This window comes from Solanum stenotomum, chromosome 11 (genome assembly GCF_019186545.1).
Source record: "Solanum stenotomum isolate F172 chromosome 11, ASM1918654v1, whole genome shotgun sequence".
In the NCBI taxonomy this organism is placed as follows: Eukaryota; Viridiplantae; Streptophyta; class Magnoliopsida; order Solanales; family Solanaceae; genus Solanum; species Solanum stenotomum.
Genome location: NC_064292.1, coordinates 29,515,287 through 29,530,888, shown reverse-complemented (window position 1 = coordinate 29,530,888; position 15,602 = coordinate 29,515,287). Strand labels below are relative to the sequence as shown.

General features: G+C 39.9%; 1 protein-coding gene across 1 annotated transcript in view; it reads left to right on the top strand.

The window, feature by feature from the left end:
* Positions 1-6,629: 6,629 nt before the first annotated feature.
* The window catches only part of LOC125845822 (uncharacterized), a 105,416-nt gene continuing 96,443 nt past the window's right edge, over positions 6,630-15,602 (top strand). Inside the window, exon 1 of the mRNA XM_049525339.1 lies at positions 6,630-7,861. Within this exon, the coding sequence (XP_049381296.1) occupies positions 6,696-7,861 (1,166 nt within the window). The 5' untranslated portion in view covers positions 6,630-6,695. The remainder of the gene's footprint in view (positions 7,862-15,602) is intronic.

The window sequence follows — 15,602 nt, the reverse complement described above, 5'->3', positions numbered from 1 at the left end:
TATACAAGCTAAGCTAAGCATAAGCCAATAATCAACATGAAGACCAATTCACAATTTTGTCCATTCAAGGCTAACATCCTACATCCTTCAATTCACTAATAATTCTTAACAATTCCACATAGATAAATACATATATAAACAGTCCACAACAATCTACACAATAATCGTCCATCAATTACACAAAATCAATACACCCACTTTAGGCCAAATTTAGAGAATTTGAGAAGACATGGGTTCATGAGAATTTCTTTCTAAAAACCATTAATAATCATTAATAACCATATAAATCATCATTTAAAACCTATTTATGAAAGAACCCATGCTAGAATCGAAATAGGTTTTTGTGTGTATTTGAAAAACCTTGGAAACCTTTTGATTGGGTTCCTTGAAAGAAAGAATAATCAAGGATAAGGATCCCTATACCTCTAAGTTGAAAACCCACGAAAATTGGAGAAGAAGCACTCGAAATCTTCAACCCTAGCTCCAACTCCTCTTCTTCCTTGAGTTAGAGAGAAATATTTGAGAAAGGGAATGATTTTTTTGGAAATTCTAAGAGGAGTGACTTAAATGAAATGAATTAAGTCATAAAAAGGTCTTATAGTTGCTAGGAAAAGAATAAAATAGCATAGGGTCAATTTTGGAAAAGGACTAAGGACCCATAAAGTCTTAACTTAAAAATTCTACCCCTTCCCGTCTAGTTCGCCCTTTTTTTTCAGCCTGATAGTTCTTCAATATTTCGGGCATAACTTTTTACTCCAAGGTCGGAATTGGGCAAACTCGGTGGCGTTGGAAAGAGGACTCAAAGACCTTTAATTGGATCGGTAAAGGTCCACCTAATTCATTTTGGGCTAAAAGATATGACCATTTAAAGTTGACCCTTACAACTCACTAGTTCAAATGACTAGTTTCCGGACATCATGGTCATTTCTCATCATTTCATCAAGTTCTCAACTCCAAACTCACATGTGAGGCTCTAGTTTCACTAGTTCATTTTTAGGGTCGTTACAGTTTCCTCAATTGTACTCTAAACTAGACTATGTTATGAATATGTGAAAGGTCATTCTCACATAATGTAGGTTCTATGATGAAAGGTCATTCTCATTTTAGAAACCTTTGAGCTATATGATATGATGGATTTAGTCCCTAAAGCCGATTTTATGAACTAATGTTAAATAAAGGCTTAAAGATGTTTAAAAAGGGAGTTGGAGCTTAGCAGCGAGTGAACATGAAAAATGTGAGTGGGGGGCTTCTCGTTTAGCAAGTCTGGCTTCCCACAAGAGAACCTTCACGTTTAGCAAGTCCAGGTTCCCAACATAGGTGTTTTCTCATTAGATGGAAACCTCCACACCTAGTAATTCAAGGTTTCTAGTAGCAATCTCCTTGTTCCATAACTACGTGCCCCCGTAGTTCTTAGCTTAATGGATCCACTAGATAGCTATTATGTATGTAGGTCCTACCTTGGCAGTAGTACCCTCTCTTTTCGGTGTGGGAGCAAAACACCGGATTCCATGTAGCTCACATGGTCTATGTCGGTTATGGCAATGTCTCCCGAAAGTTAAGAAATGAACTAAGATAAGAATATGAACTCTACTTATGATTTCTTGAAGAGTTACTTATTGTAGTTAGGACAATGGACCCTACTTATGCATTGCACAAGTGGACTCTAAGAGAGGTTATGATTAGGCTCTTTATGTAATGAAGACTATTGTCTATGTATGCTAATATGAAAGCATGGTAAGGTTGACTTTACTTATGTCAAGACATGAAGCATGATTTGCATGTGAATTAGGCTTATGACTTCTTAATGGGTTTGCTTAGTATATGTGGTGGTATGGGACTCCGTATGTACATTGCATAAGTGAGCTTGTGAAGGGGTTGTGAGGGTAGTTTACCTATGATATGAACTAAATGAGTTATAACTAATGATGTAGAAAATGAATGAGTCCTTATATGATGTTATGAAGTATGTTGGTCTTATATCTAATGTTAAATGAAGATGTTATGACTTGTCGAATATGATGTGCCTAGTCTATGGTGGCTTCCTAGGAACACTTACTGTGAGTAGTATTATGGGATGCTACTTGCACATTGCACTAGTGTGACTTGGGGGTTGTCTTAGGTGATGGTTCCTATGTGAAGACTATGTCTTATGGTGTGCTTATGACTCTATGAATATATGTGGTTGGGTTGATGAAGGCTATATGTAAGTTCACCCTTGGTAACCTTAAGGTGATACATTGCACCAAGTATTCCCTAAGGGTTGCTTGAGGAAATGAGTTAAGATAAAGAGGGAGGTAATGTATTGTATGTATTGAATGTGCCTAAAATGTTATAAGTGGCTCTATGTGCTATTATGAATGGTTTCCATGTGTATGATGATGTATATGGTTTATATTGTACTAAATGTTCTTGAAGTTTCTCTAAAAAGGCATTATGCATGGTTTCCAATTAAATGTCCCTTTTAAAAGCATGTTTTTGCATGGTTATCATACTTAGTGCATTCTTGTACTAACACCATTCTTCTTCATCTTTTTACACCAAGTGTAGGTGGTGGTGGCTAAAGGGTCTTTCCTAGAAGTGAGGAGCTTGGCTTACTATCCCCAAGTTCAGGTGTGTCCTTAAAGATTCAAGGACCTTTATGTTAAAGAGTTTCCTTAAGTAATATGTACTAGATAGTAGTTTCTTTTGTATTGAAAGGGTTGCGTCCCTCTTGTGTTGTAGTCATGCTTTAAGATGGCTACCTGGAGAGGTAGTACTTCGATTTTGTATTAAAGGTTTAAATGAGGTGTCTTGTAAGTCTTGTGTTATATTATGAAAAAGTTTTAAATTTTCTGCTATTTTTCTATGATAAATGCTATGACGAATGCTAAGGGATTGTATAAGACCTCCGAGAGGTCGAATACGCCGGTAACGGCTAGGGGGTGCTATCGATTCATTACAAACTTGGTATCAGAGCATAAGGTTATGAAAATGGTCTTAGGATTCAACGTCTCATGACGTCTAGTAGAGTCTTGTTCGTCGGTGTGAGTCTCGACACATCTATGAGCGAGAGGCAATAGAAAGATAGAACTTTCACTTTCTTCATTACTCTTGTATGGTGCCAAAGAGCTTATCTCCATATGATCTCTCTCTCTTTTATTTTCCCTTGTCCGATGAAACGACCCAAAAAAAAAAAGCCCGAAAATGTGCTTTGGAAACACCTATAATTGTAATTTCCATATATCTCAAAATCTGTGCATGATTTCAGAAATTTGACTTCATATTCTTATTCACGGGTTCAAATTGAGTGGGAAATGGGTCTAATCCGAATTTTAGACCAACCGTATCAAAATTTGAAAATCATAAAAAATGCGATTTGGAGAGTCAACTTTAAAGGGGCATATCTCTTAGCACACAAGGAACTGGAAGGGTCACAACCTATTAAATTAAAGCCCTTTGATTTAGCTTTCCAACGCACCTGGTTTCACCTCATTCCGAGTTAGGATGAGGGAGTTATGACCATTTTCGTAAAACCTGTCTGTGCAGATTTGCAATTTCCAGTAAGCTGTTTTTTTTTAAAGCCTCATTTTTTAGGCTAAGTGTTGGGGCATTTTTTTTATAAAAAGGGGCTATGTCCCATACTTAATCATATTTTTTTCTAACTTCAAAACACTCAAAAACACTCTCTAAGCCTTCTCCAAAATTCCACCAAGATCTTCAACCAAATTCAAAGATCTCAAGCTCTAATTCCGTATTCAAGACTCAATCTCAAGCTTCAATTCTCCATTCCAATCTTCATCAAGGATTCTCCAAAGTTGAGGTATGTGGGTTTGATTGTGGAAACCTTCCTTTCCATAAGTCCAACCATTTATCCTCTATTTTTACTTCAAGTTTATGGGTCCTTATGGTTATTTATGAACTCTTGAAGTATGTAATTACTACTACACACCCATTATGGTCTATTTTGCATATTATCATGAAATGGAATTATTATGTGATGTTTATGGTTTTCATGCTTCCATGATCAAATTATGAAGGTTGATATATATATATATATATATATATATATGTTTTTGGTGGGCTGATTTATATGGATTTTGGAATTGGTTGGACTTAGTACTCTTGAAATGCATGATTTTATTTACATGAACAATAGCCCACCATGTGTTTGATAAAATGCCCACTTAAAGAATTCTTAGGAAATAGAAGGTCCAATGTACGTCCTATGAGTTGGATAGTCATATAATCATTGAAATGATGATGAAATGGATACATGTATATGATTTTCTCTATATAAGTGTTGTGAGTCGACCAAGCCTAGCTCGGGGGGTTGTAGGCCCGGGTAACCGTATCAAGGGGTTGGTACCTTGGTTGCCTAGTACGGGGGGTAGTAGGCCCGTACAACCACATCAAGGGGTTTGTACCTTGGTCCCTAGCTCGGGGGTGGTAGGCCCGGGTAACCACACTGAGGGGTTTGTACCTCTTTCGCCTCTCCAAGGGGGTGGTAGGCCTTGAAAATACTATATTGATGGTCACTCGCCACACATGTACTACGTCCCACTAAATATGATTTTTATGTAAGCATCATTATACATATTATCTCATCAATATGCTATCTATCGGGTATGATTATGCATTTTGCCTATGATGTCCATCTATTATTGCATTGCATTACATCCCATATACTTAGTACATTTAAACGTACTCATGCATACTCTATGCCTACATGATTTCACCATGTAGGGACCGGAGCAACGCATGACCATCCTCCCCCGCGTGGCTAATACGATTTTCTATCGAGGTTATTGGTGAGTCCTCGATTCCGGGGACGTTGCTTATGATCTTTTGCTATGTATAAGACTTTTCCTTTTTAGTTATGTTTTGACTATGAGGGTGAGCCCGGTAGTTTGTCTTGGCCCCCGCTAAGTACCCACGTTTAGAGGTGGTGTTGGACAAGTTGTGTATTATGCTTGAGCTTGACTCATCTATGGTATTTATGTATCATTTCTTTTTTTTTTGGTCCCTTAGTCCCGATTTCCCCCTTGATTATGCTTATCGCTTATGGTCATTTTAATTGCTTCGGCGACCAAGGATGTGTAATGATACGCTATGAGGCTTGTTTGAGGTTCCTTCGGGTTCACCATTCGCCGGTCATGTCTAGGCCCTAGGCTTGGGTCGTGACAAACTTGGTATTAGAGCACTAGGTTGATAGATCCTCAGAGTCCAACACACCGTGTTGATTAGAGTCGGATTCATGGTTGTGTTGTGCACCACAACTATGAGTAGGAGGCTATGAGACGTTTTAGGAAATGTTTCCCTTCTCCTTTTTCTAAGTCGTGCTATCGAGTTGAATTAAGTTCTTCCCTAACGGTTGTTCTTTGCTATGCTAGATCATGCCTAATACAAAAGGAAGACGAGCCCGCGCACCCGAGGAGCAACCGACCAATGGGGATCTTTGGGATGCCCTTACTTTATTTGCACAAGCTATGGCTAATCAAGCCAACCACGGGGCCCAAGCCCCTCAGGCTCCTACCTTGGCATCTCGGGTGAGAGACTTCGTGCGGATGAATCCCCTGGAATTCTATCGGTCTAAGTTAGATGAAGACCCTCAAGAGTTCATTGATGAAGTCCACAAGATATTAGCTATCATAGGCATGAGGTCAGAAGATAAGACGGAGTTTGCGGCCTACCAACTAAAAGGGGTGGCCCAAATATGGTACAACCAATGGAAGGAAGAGAAGTGGGCAAACTATGTGGTGCCTTGGGAAGAGTTCAAAACGGCTTTCCTTAATCGATTCTTTCCTCTTGAGCTTAGGGAAGCCAAATTGGTGGAGTTCATGAATTTAAAGCAAGGGTCTATGAGTGTGAGGGAGTATGCCCTAAAGTTTAACCAACTTTCAAGATATGATCCACACTTGGTTGCCGACTCATGATCTAGAATGAACAAATTAGTGATGGATGTGTCCGACCTAGTGAGTGAAGAATGCCGGTCCGCAATGTTGATTAGTGACATGGACTTGTCCCGCTTGATGGTCTATGCCGAACAAATGGAGGAGGAGAAGTTGAGGAGGGGTCATGAGGCCAAGAGGGCCCATTTTGAGGGCAAGTTCCAAAGTCGAAGGGGAGGCCGGTTTCATCAAGGCCAAGGGTCTTCTCATGCGCCCCATAAGGGGTTTGCCAATGATGTTCCAAGGGCCCAAGGTGTTGGTGGTATGGGTCCTATTGATGTATGTCCGAAGTGTGGTAAAGGTCATGATGGCCCGTGCTTGAGAAATACCCGTGCTTGCTACAATTGTGGGGAAATGAGACACAAGGCAATGGATTGTCCTCGAAATCGCAACAAGGGTAAGGAGGTCCGTCCACAAGGTGCCAATGCGGTTCCTTTGGGGAGAGGGGGCCGACAAGATGGTGCCCCAAGGCACAATCGATTTTATGCTTTGCATGGGAGGCAAGGGGTCGATGAAGTCCCCGACGTCGTTACCGGTATGTTGAAAATCTTTGATTTTGATGTATATGCATTAATTGATCCGGGTGCCTCTCTTTCTTATGTCACCCCCTTTGTTGCCAAAAAGTTTCATGTTGAGCCCGACTTGTTGCGTGAGTCATATAAGGTGTCTACTCCTATTGGTGCATATATTGTTGCTAGGAAGGTCTATAGAAATTGTCCTATTTGCATCTTGCATAAAATATTGCCTTGTGATCTTGTTGAGTTGAACATGGTCGATTTTGATGTTGTTCTTGGGATGGATTGGTTGCATGCATACTATGCTTCCATTGATTGTAGAACCCGTAGGGTCAAGTTCCAATTCCCAAGTGAACCCATTCTTGAGTGGGAGAGCCAAAATGTGGTAGTCAAGGGTAGGTTCATCTCTTGCATTAAAGCCCGTAAGTTGATCTCTAAGGGGTGTCTCTATCACCTTGTGAGGGTTAGGGATGTGGAGTCCAAAACCCTTCCTATAGAGTCGGTTCCGATCGTAAATGAATTCCTTGATGTCTTTCCTAATGACCTTCCCGGTGTTCCTCCCGAAAGGGAAATAGATTTTGGCATAGACCTCCTCCCCGATACTCAACCCATTTCTATCCCCCCTTATCGTATGGCCCCGGCGGAGTTAAAGGAGTTGAAGGAACAATTGAGGGACTTGTTGGAGAAGGGTTTTATTAGGCCTAGCCAATCACCATGGGGTGCACCGGTGTTGTTTGTGAAGAAGAAAGATGGGTCCCTTAGGATGTGTATTGATTACCGGCAACTCAATAGGGTCACCATCAAGAATAAATATCCTCTTCCTAGGATTGATGACTTGTTCGACCAATTGCAAGGGGCTAGCCACTTCTCTAAGATTGATCTTCGGTCCGGGTATCATCAAGTGAAGGTGAGGGAGTGTGACATTCCCAAGACAGCCTTCCGGACTAGGTATGGGCATTATGAATTTGTGGTCATGTCCTTTGGGTTGACCAATGCACCGGCTATCTTCATGGACCTAATGAATAGGATCTTTAAACCCCACCTTGATTCCTTTGTTGTGGTCTTCATTGATGATATTTTAATCTATTCGCATAGCGAGGAAGAACATATGGGTCACTTGAGGGTTGTGTTGCAAAGATTGAGAGAGGAGAAGTTGTATGCCAAGTATGAAAAGTGTGAATTTTGGTTGAGGGAGGTTGCCTTCCTAGGTCATGTGGTGTCGGGGGATGGTATTAAGGTAGATCCTAAGAAGACCGATGTGATTAGAAATTGGCCTAGGCCATTGACCCCGTCGGATATTAGGAGCTTCTTGGGCTTAGCGGGTTACTATCGGAGATTTGTGAATGGGTTTTCTTCTATTGCTTCTTCCATGACTAAGTTGACACAAAAGAAGGCTAAGTTTGAGTGGACCGACGAGTGTGAAAGGAGTTTTCAAACCTTGAAAGATAAACTTGTGTCCGCTCCTATATTGTCACTACCGGATGGGCTTGAGGGATTCGTTGTGTATTGTGATGCTTCTAGAGTTGGCTTGGGTTGTGTCCTAATGCAAAATGGTAAGGTGATAGCCTATGCGTCTAGACAACTCAAAGTGCATGAAAAGAACTATCCTACGCATGACCTTGAATTAGCCGCGGTGGTGTTTGCTTTAAAGATTTGGCGTCATTACTTGTATGGGGTACATGTTGATGTGTTCACCGATCATAAGAGCCTCCAATATGTCTTCACCCAAAAAGACCTCAACTTGAGACAAAGAAGGTGGCTAGAATTTCTTAAAGATTATGATATGAGTGTGCATTATCATCCCGGTAAAGCTAATGTGGTGGCGGATGCTTTGAGTAGGGTGTCTATGGGTAGCCTAGCTCATGTTGATATTGGTGATAGGGAAATGGCTAGGGAGGTGCATCGGTTGGCTAGGTTGGGGGTTAGGTTGGAAGAAATTAGTAATGGTGGTGTGGTCGTTGTTGATGGTGCTAGGTCTTCCTTGGTTGATGAGGTGATAGCAAAACAAGATCTTGACTCTTCCTTGTTAGAATTGAAGGCCTTGGTGAAAGAGGGTAAGGTGGAAGTTTTCTCCCAAGGGGGAGATGGTGCCCTTAGGTACCAAGGTAGGTTGTGTGTGCCTTGTGTTGATGGTTTGAGGGAGAAAATTCTTGAGGAGGCTCATAATTCTTCCTACTCCATTCACCCCGGTTCCACCAAAATGTATAGAGATTTGAGGGATGTGTATTGGTGGGGAGGCATGAAGAAGGACATTGCCAAATTCGTCTCCGGTTGTCATAGTTGTCAACAAGTCAAGGCCGAACATCAAAGGCCGGGTGGTCTAACCCAAGACATAGAGATTCCTACTTGGAAGTGGGAAGAAATTAATATGGATTTTGTAGTTGGTTTACCCAAGACTAGAAAAGGTTTTGATTCTATTTGGGTGGTGGTTGATAGGATGACAAAATCGGCTCATTTTCTACCGGTAAAGACAACATATGGGGCGGAAGATTATGCAAGGTTATATATTCATGACTTGGTAAGGTTGCATGGGATTCCTCTATCCATCATATCGGACCGTGGTACTCAATTTACTTCACACTTTTGGAAGTCCTTTCAAAGGGGTCTAGGTACGAGAGTTAAGCTTACTACGGCCTTTCACCCGCAAACGGATGGACAAGCCGAAAGGACTATCCAAACACTTGAGGATATGCTTAGGGCTTGTGTATTGGAGCTTAAGGGTAGTTGGGATGATCATCTTCCATTGATTGAGTTTGCCTATAACAATAGCTATCATTCTAGCATCGGTATGGCTCCTTTTGAGGCTCTCTATGGGAGGCGTTGTAGATCACCAATTGGGTGGTTTGAGGTTGGTGAGGTGGCCTTTTTAGGACCAGATCTAGTTATGGAGGCTCTTGAGAAGGTTAGGATGATTAGAGAAAGGTTGAAGACGGCCCAAAGTCGCCAAAAGTCCTATGCCGATATGAGGAGAAGGGCTCTTGAATTCCGAGTTGGTGATTGGGTCTATTTGAAGGTATCACCCATGAAGGGTGTGGTTCGTTTTGGTAAGAAGGGCAAGCTGAGCCCAAGATACTGGGGTCCTTATAAGGTAATGAGGAGAATTGGCAAGGTAGCTTATGAGTTGGAATTGCCTAGCGACATGGATTTGGTTCATCCGGTATTTCATGTGTCTATGTTGAGGAAGTGTGTGGGTAATCCGAATGCCATTGTGTCTCTTGATGTTGTGGGTGTTGTTGAAGATAATTTGACCTATGAAGAGGTTTCGGTCCAGATTTTAGATAGACAAGTGAAGAGGCTGAGAAACAAAGATGTGGCTTCCGTTAAAGTCCTTGGGAGAAATCAACAAGTTGAAAATGCTACTTGGAAGGTCGAAGCGGACATGCAAAGACGATATCCTTATCTTTTCCACTCCACTGAAGCCTAAGGTATTGATCTAAGCCCTTTATAAAATATCAGGTCTTAAGTTTAGCCCCCATGTCATTGCATACATTTATGTTTAAGTTGACAAGTTCATTGTGGTTTTACAACTATGTTGAGGTTTTTGAAATAAGGTGTAAATGCATTGTTGCATCCTTATGTTGACTGATATTGCCATGTTTGTGTCCCTCATGTACATTTCTTTAACATTCGTGGAGGAATGTTCCCAAGGGGGAGATATTGAAACGACCCAAAAAAAAAGCCCGAAAATGTGCTTTGGAAATACCTATAATTGTAATTTCCATATATCTCAAAATCCGTGCATCATTCTGGAAATTCGACTTCATATTCTTATTCAGAGGGTCAAATTGAGTGGGAAATGGGTCTAACCTGAATTTTAGAGCAACCGTATCAAAATTCAAAAATCGCAAAAACTGCGATTTGGGGAGTCAACTTTTAAGGGGCATATCTCTTAGCACACAAGTAACTGGAAGGGCCACAACCTATTAAATTAAAGCCCTTTGAGTTAGATTTCCAACGCACCTGGTTTCACCTCATTCCGAGTTAGGATGAGGGAGTTATGACCATTTTCGTAAAACCTGTCTGTGCAGATTAGCAATTTCCAGTAAGCTATTTTTTTTTTAAAGCCTCATTTTTTAGGCTAAGTGTTGGGGAGTTTTTTTTATAAAAAGGGGATATGTCCCATACTTAGTCATATTTTTTTCTAACTTCAAAACACTCAAAAACACTCTCTAAGCCCTCTCCAAAATTCCACCAAGATCTTCAACCAAATTCAAAGATCTCAAGCTCTAATTCCGGATTCAAGACTCAATCTCAAGCTTCAATTCTCCATTCCAATCTTCATCAAGGATTCTCCAAAGTTGAGGTATGTGGGTTTGATTGTGGAAACCTTCCTTTCCACAAGTCCAACCATTTATCCTCTATTTTTACTTCAAGTTTATGGGTCCTTATGGTTATTTATGAACTCTTGAAGTATGTAATTACTACTAAACACCCCATTATGGTCTATTTTGCATATTATCATGAAATGGAATTATTATGTGATGTTTATGGTTTTCATGCTTCCATGATCAAATTATGAAGGTTGATTTATATATATGTATGTTGTTGGTGGGCTGATTTATATGGATTTTGGAATTGGTTGGACTTAGTACTCTTGAAATACATGATTTTATTTACATGAACAATAGCCCACCATGTGTTTGATAAAATGCCCACTTATAGAATTCTTAGGAAATGGAAGGTCCAATGTACGTCCTATGAGTCGGATGGTCATATAATCATTGAAATGATGATGAAATGGATACATGTATATGATTTTCTCTATATAAGTGTTGTGAGTCGACCAAGCCTAGCTTGGGGGGTTGTAGGCCCGGGTAACCGTATCGAGGGGTTGGTACCTTGGTTGCCTAGTACGGGGGGTAGTAGGCCCGTACAACAACATCGAGGGGTTTGTACCTTGGTCCCTAGCTCGGGGGTGGTAGGCTCGGGTAACCACATTAAGGGGTTTGTACCTCTTTCGCCTCTCCAAGGGGGTGGTAGGCCTTGAAAATACTATATTGATGGTCACTCGCCACACATGTACTACGTCCCACTAAATATGATTTTTATGTAAGCATCATTATACATATTATCTCATCAATATGCTATCTATCGGGTATGATTATGCATTTTGCCTATGATGTCCATCTATTATTGCATTGCATTACATCCCATATACTTAGTACATTCAAACGTACTCATGCATACTCTATGCCTACATGATTTCACCATGTAGGGACCGGAGCAACGCATGACCATCCTCCCCCGCGTGGCTAATACGATTTTCTATCGAGGTTATTGGTGAGTCCTCGATTCCGGGGACGTTGCTTATGATCTTTTGCTATGTATAAGACTTTTCCTTTTTAGTTATGTTTTGACTATGAGGGTGAGCCCGGTAGTTTGTCTTGGCCCCCGCTAAGTACCCATGTTTAGAGGTGGTGTTGGACAAGTTGTGTATTATGCTTGAGCTTGACTCATCTATGGTATTTATGTATCATTTCTTTTTTTTTGGTCCCTTAGTCCCGATTTTCCCCTTGATTATGCTTATCGCTTATGGTCATTTTAATTGCTTCGGCGACCAAGGATGTGTAATGATACGCTATGAGGCTTGTTTGGGGTTCCTTCGGGTTCCCCATTCGCCGGTCACGTCTAGGCCCTAGGCTTGGGTCGTGACATCCGATGGCCTTCTAGATGTGATTACTTGGAAGAGGTGATGTTGCAAGGATCAAGGGAAGAAAAGGTGAGTTTTAATGCTTATTATGATGTGGTGACTATATGAGTATATCTGAAGGTAGATTTGGAAATCGTATTGTGATGCCAATCATGGCTATGTGTGACCTAAGAGGTTAGGAGCATTACATTGAAAATGTTGTATGGTGCTATAGTTCTCATATGACAAGAGTCGTTATGGTAAGAATGAAATACTTTTTAGGATGATGAGTTGCTTTATGGTGATGGGTAATGATAGTAGAAAGTCATGGTGTAGATTTGAGGAGTTTTGAAGGAATGTGGTAACTAGTGTGAGTTAAAAGTTGCTTTTTCTTATGAGTGATGCTTCATGGTTGTCCTTGTGTGAATCAGAATTATTGTGTAGGCTTGCCCTAAGAGCGGAAAAAGGGGCTTTGTTCCATGAGTTGGGATAGTGTTTTGCTCTAAGGTTAACTTGGAGAGTTTCATGTACCCCTTTGTTCATGGGAAGGACAAGAGAATAGATGTTGACCAACTCTAAAGAGGATAGTAGTCTTGTAAGGTTGATCTTAAGTATGGTCATTTAAAGAGGGTGTTTAGATAACACCTAGGCATGGTTGAGCGGAAAGTTACACCAAAGGTGATGATAATGGTATGATGTGATAAAGAGTTGATTAAGCTCACCCCAAGTAGGGGATAATGTGCCTAGATGGTAAGGTTTTTAGTGTCGTTACTATTTCTACATTGAACTTCCTTGAGTTCTCCATGTTGAGAACCACTTTGGGTGATAGATATGAAGTGAAGTGGTGTAGATACTCTTTTTTTTTGGAATCTTGAAATCCTCACCCAAGGGAGTATAGTGAAGATTTAGTGGAGAATGGTTCCTACCTTAGAGATGAAGTAGGTAATGCTTATACGAGTTTGCATAACTTGATCCCAAGAGGGGGACATTGTGCTTAATTGGTAAGTGATAGTTCTCTTGGTTACTTTAATGTGCTCTTAGATGGGTTTACCCTAAGTGGGGGATGATGAGTGAGTAGTAAGGTTGTTGATATCCTTATCTTTTCCTTCTATTCTTATTCAAGCTTGAGACCAAAGATTTCCTAGTAGCTTGTTCATGTTTTGGAGTCTTGCATATGATTATGAGTTGCGTGATCTCTGTATGTTATGCATGTCCTAGAAGACACTATGTTATTCATGTTTTTGTAACACCCCAGAAATTCTATGACTTAAGTTAGAGCCTCACCTTATGAATAATGACTTAAAAATGGTTAAAATGATGTTTATAAACCTAATCTAATGTAATTGACTTGGTTTGGAAGAGTAAAAGTCTAAATGTCAAGAAACGACCACGATGTCCGGAAACTAGAGAAGAATGTGTTCTAGTGTATCCTTAAAGTTTTGGGCAGGTTTGGGTGTGTCGTATGATGGTATAATCTGGTGAAAAGGTTTAAAATAGGTAAATATATGTTCCTAGGGTCAAAATGTTCGAATACGACGCCCCGGGGCCACCCTAAGAGGCCCCGAGGAGGACCCCAACCTTGGCCAAGCAAGCTGCCAAGGCAGCTTGCAAATTGTGCATATAGGTAACCATGGCGCGTCGCGGACTTGCTCCTCCAAGGAGAAAAATGCCAGTTTGTGACGCGGTCGTGTCGCGGACTCTACTGTCTCAAAATTTAATTCCAAATATCTTCAGGCAACAGCTCCGCGTCGCGGACTTGTTCTGCGATGAAAATGCAGAAATTCAGATATCTATTTTTACTTCATTAAAGAGTCCATTTAAGTGAGGGGTATTTAGGGTACTTTAGGGGATGTGTATATAATGATTTTTAAGTCAATTTACCTCACTATTATCACTAAAACACAAAACCCCAAAGATCTAAACCTAAAGTTCCTACTTCTCTTTACTCTCTCTCTTCTCAAGTACTCCATTGAAGAAGATTGGAGCTTCAAGAAGAAGACCAACTCTCCAAGGTTTCAACTCGGATTTTCGTGGTTAATTTGTTATAACGTATGGTTGCTTATCACTCTTGGGATTCCTTTCCCCAGGAGGCCCCTTCGAGATGAATTTCAAAATCTCCCATTTCTAGGTTTCAATCCAAAAACGTGGGTCTTCTTTCTAAAGTGAAATTGATGTATAAACTGACTTTGATTGATGCTATATGAACAATTATGGTTGAATTTATGTTGTATTGGTGGTTTCTTGACGAATTCCCCATGGGACCCATGTTTCTCCTTTTTTTCCTAATTCTAACCCTAGTTTGTGTTGGATATTGAATGAAGGCTATGAATTGAATGTGATGTTATGTAACTCATGTTTTATGATGATTCTACCCTAGGTTATGTATAATTTCTATGAAATTAGGGTTGAGTCTTTGAATGAAGCCTTGAAGGCTATGAAGGGAATATGTCAATTGCTTATATTGATGTTGAATATGTTATTACTTCATGAATTACCTTGTATTATGTATTTTTTATGAATTGCTTGGTAATTGAAGTATGGATGTCCCATGAAGGGCAAGAAGGTATCAAGAAGGTATGAAGGTTGGTTCTTCTTTGAACTCAAGTATGAAAGGTGAATTAGTTAGATTGTAATGATGTTATACCTAATGATATGTTGGGATATTTAATCATCAATATGAAGGATGCTGGCTATCCTAAACTTGAACTAATAGAAGAGTGGATCTATGGGCTACAAGAATAAATATCTATTAGTTCTCCCGCTATGTTGTCGTTCTATGACTATGTACCTTTGTATTCATGACAATTTTGGACATGATTTTGCTAGAGTTAATATGATCGTAGTTTATCAATGACCAGCTGCATTTCAAATTCGAGGTAATTAAGTTGTGTTTTAGCTTTTTTTAGTTTAGTTTTTTCTTCTTAATTATTCGTTTTTACTTTGTAAAGATACTCAGAAGTAGGATATTTAGTTAGTGAAATGTATGCATATTTCTTTATTAATACAGAGCAATCAAAAATATCCATTTTACATTTTTGGTGGGAAAGGAGGAGTCCCAGGTAGCAAAAGAAGGGTCTTATCTAAGATGACAACTTCTGTCAAGCTGTCAGATTGGCTGAAGCACATTTAAATTAGGTGACCAGGTCTTTCCTTTGAATAACTTATACTTGTTCTGCAGGTCGACTTTTAAACTACTGTATTAAGAATATTTTATATAGTGTTTGCAAGTTCATGAGTGTTTTTACATTGGAGCCAAATGGCATTAATAACACCTGTTAAGGTTGGTCCGGATAACTATTAATATGTCAACTAAGGTTGGTTTAGCTAATTATACTATGTGAATATCAATGGAACTGGCATAAGTGGAGTTTTTCATTTCTGAAAATAGTTAGCTACAATAAATCATATAGATAAGATAATCTCCGAAATTTTCATTATTAGGCTATCAGCTTAAATTATTGGACATTGACAAACAAAAGCTTTCTATAAATTAGGTCTAATTTTAGTGATTAGTAGGAGGTTTTATTGAGT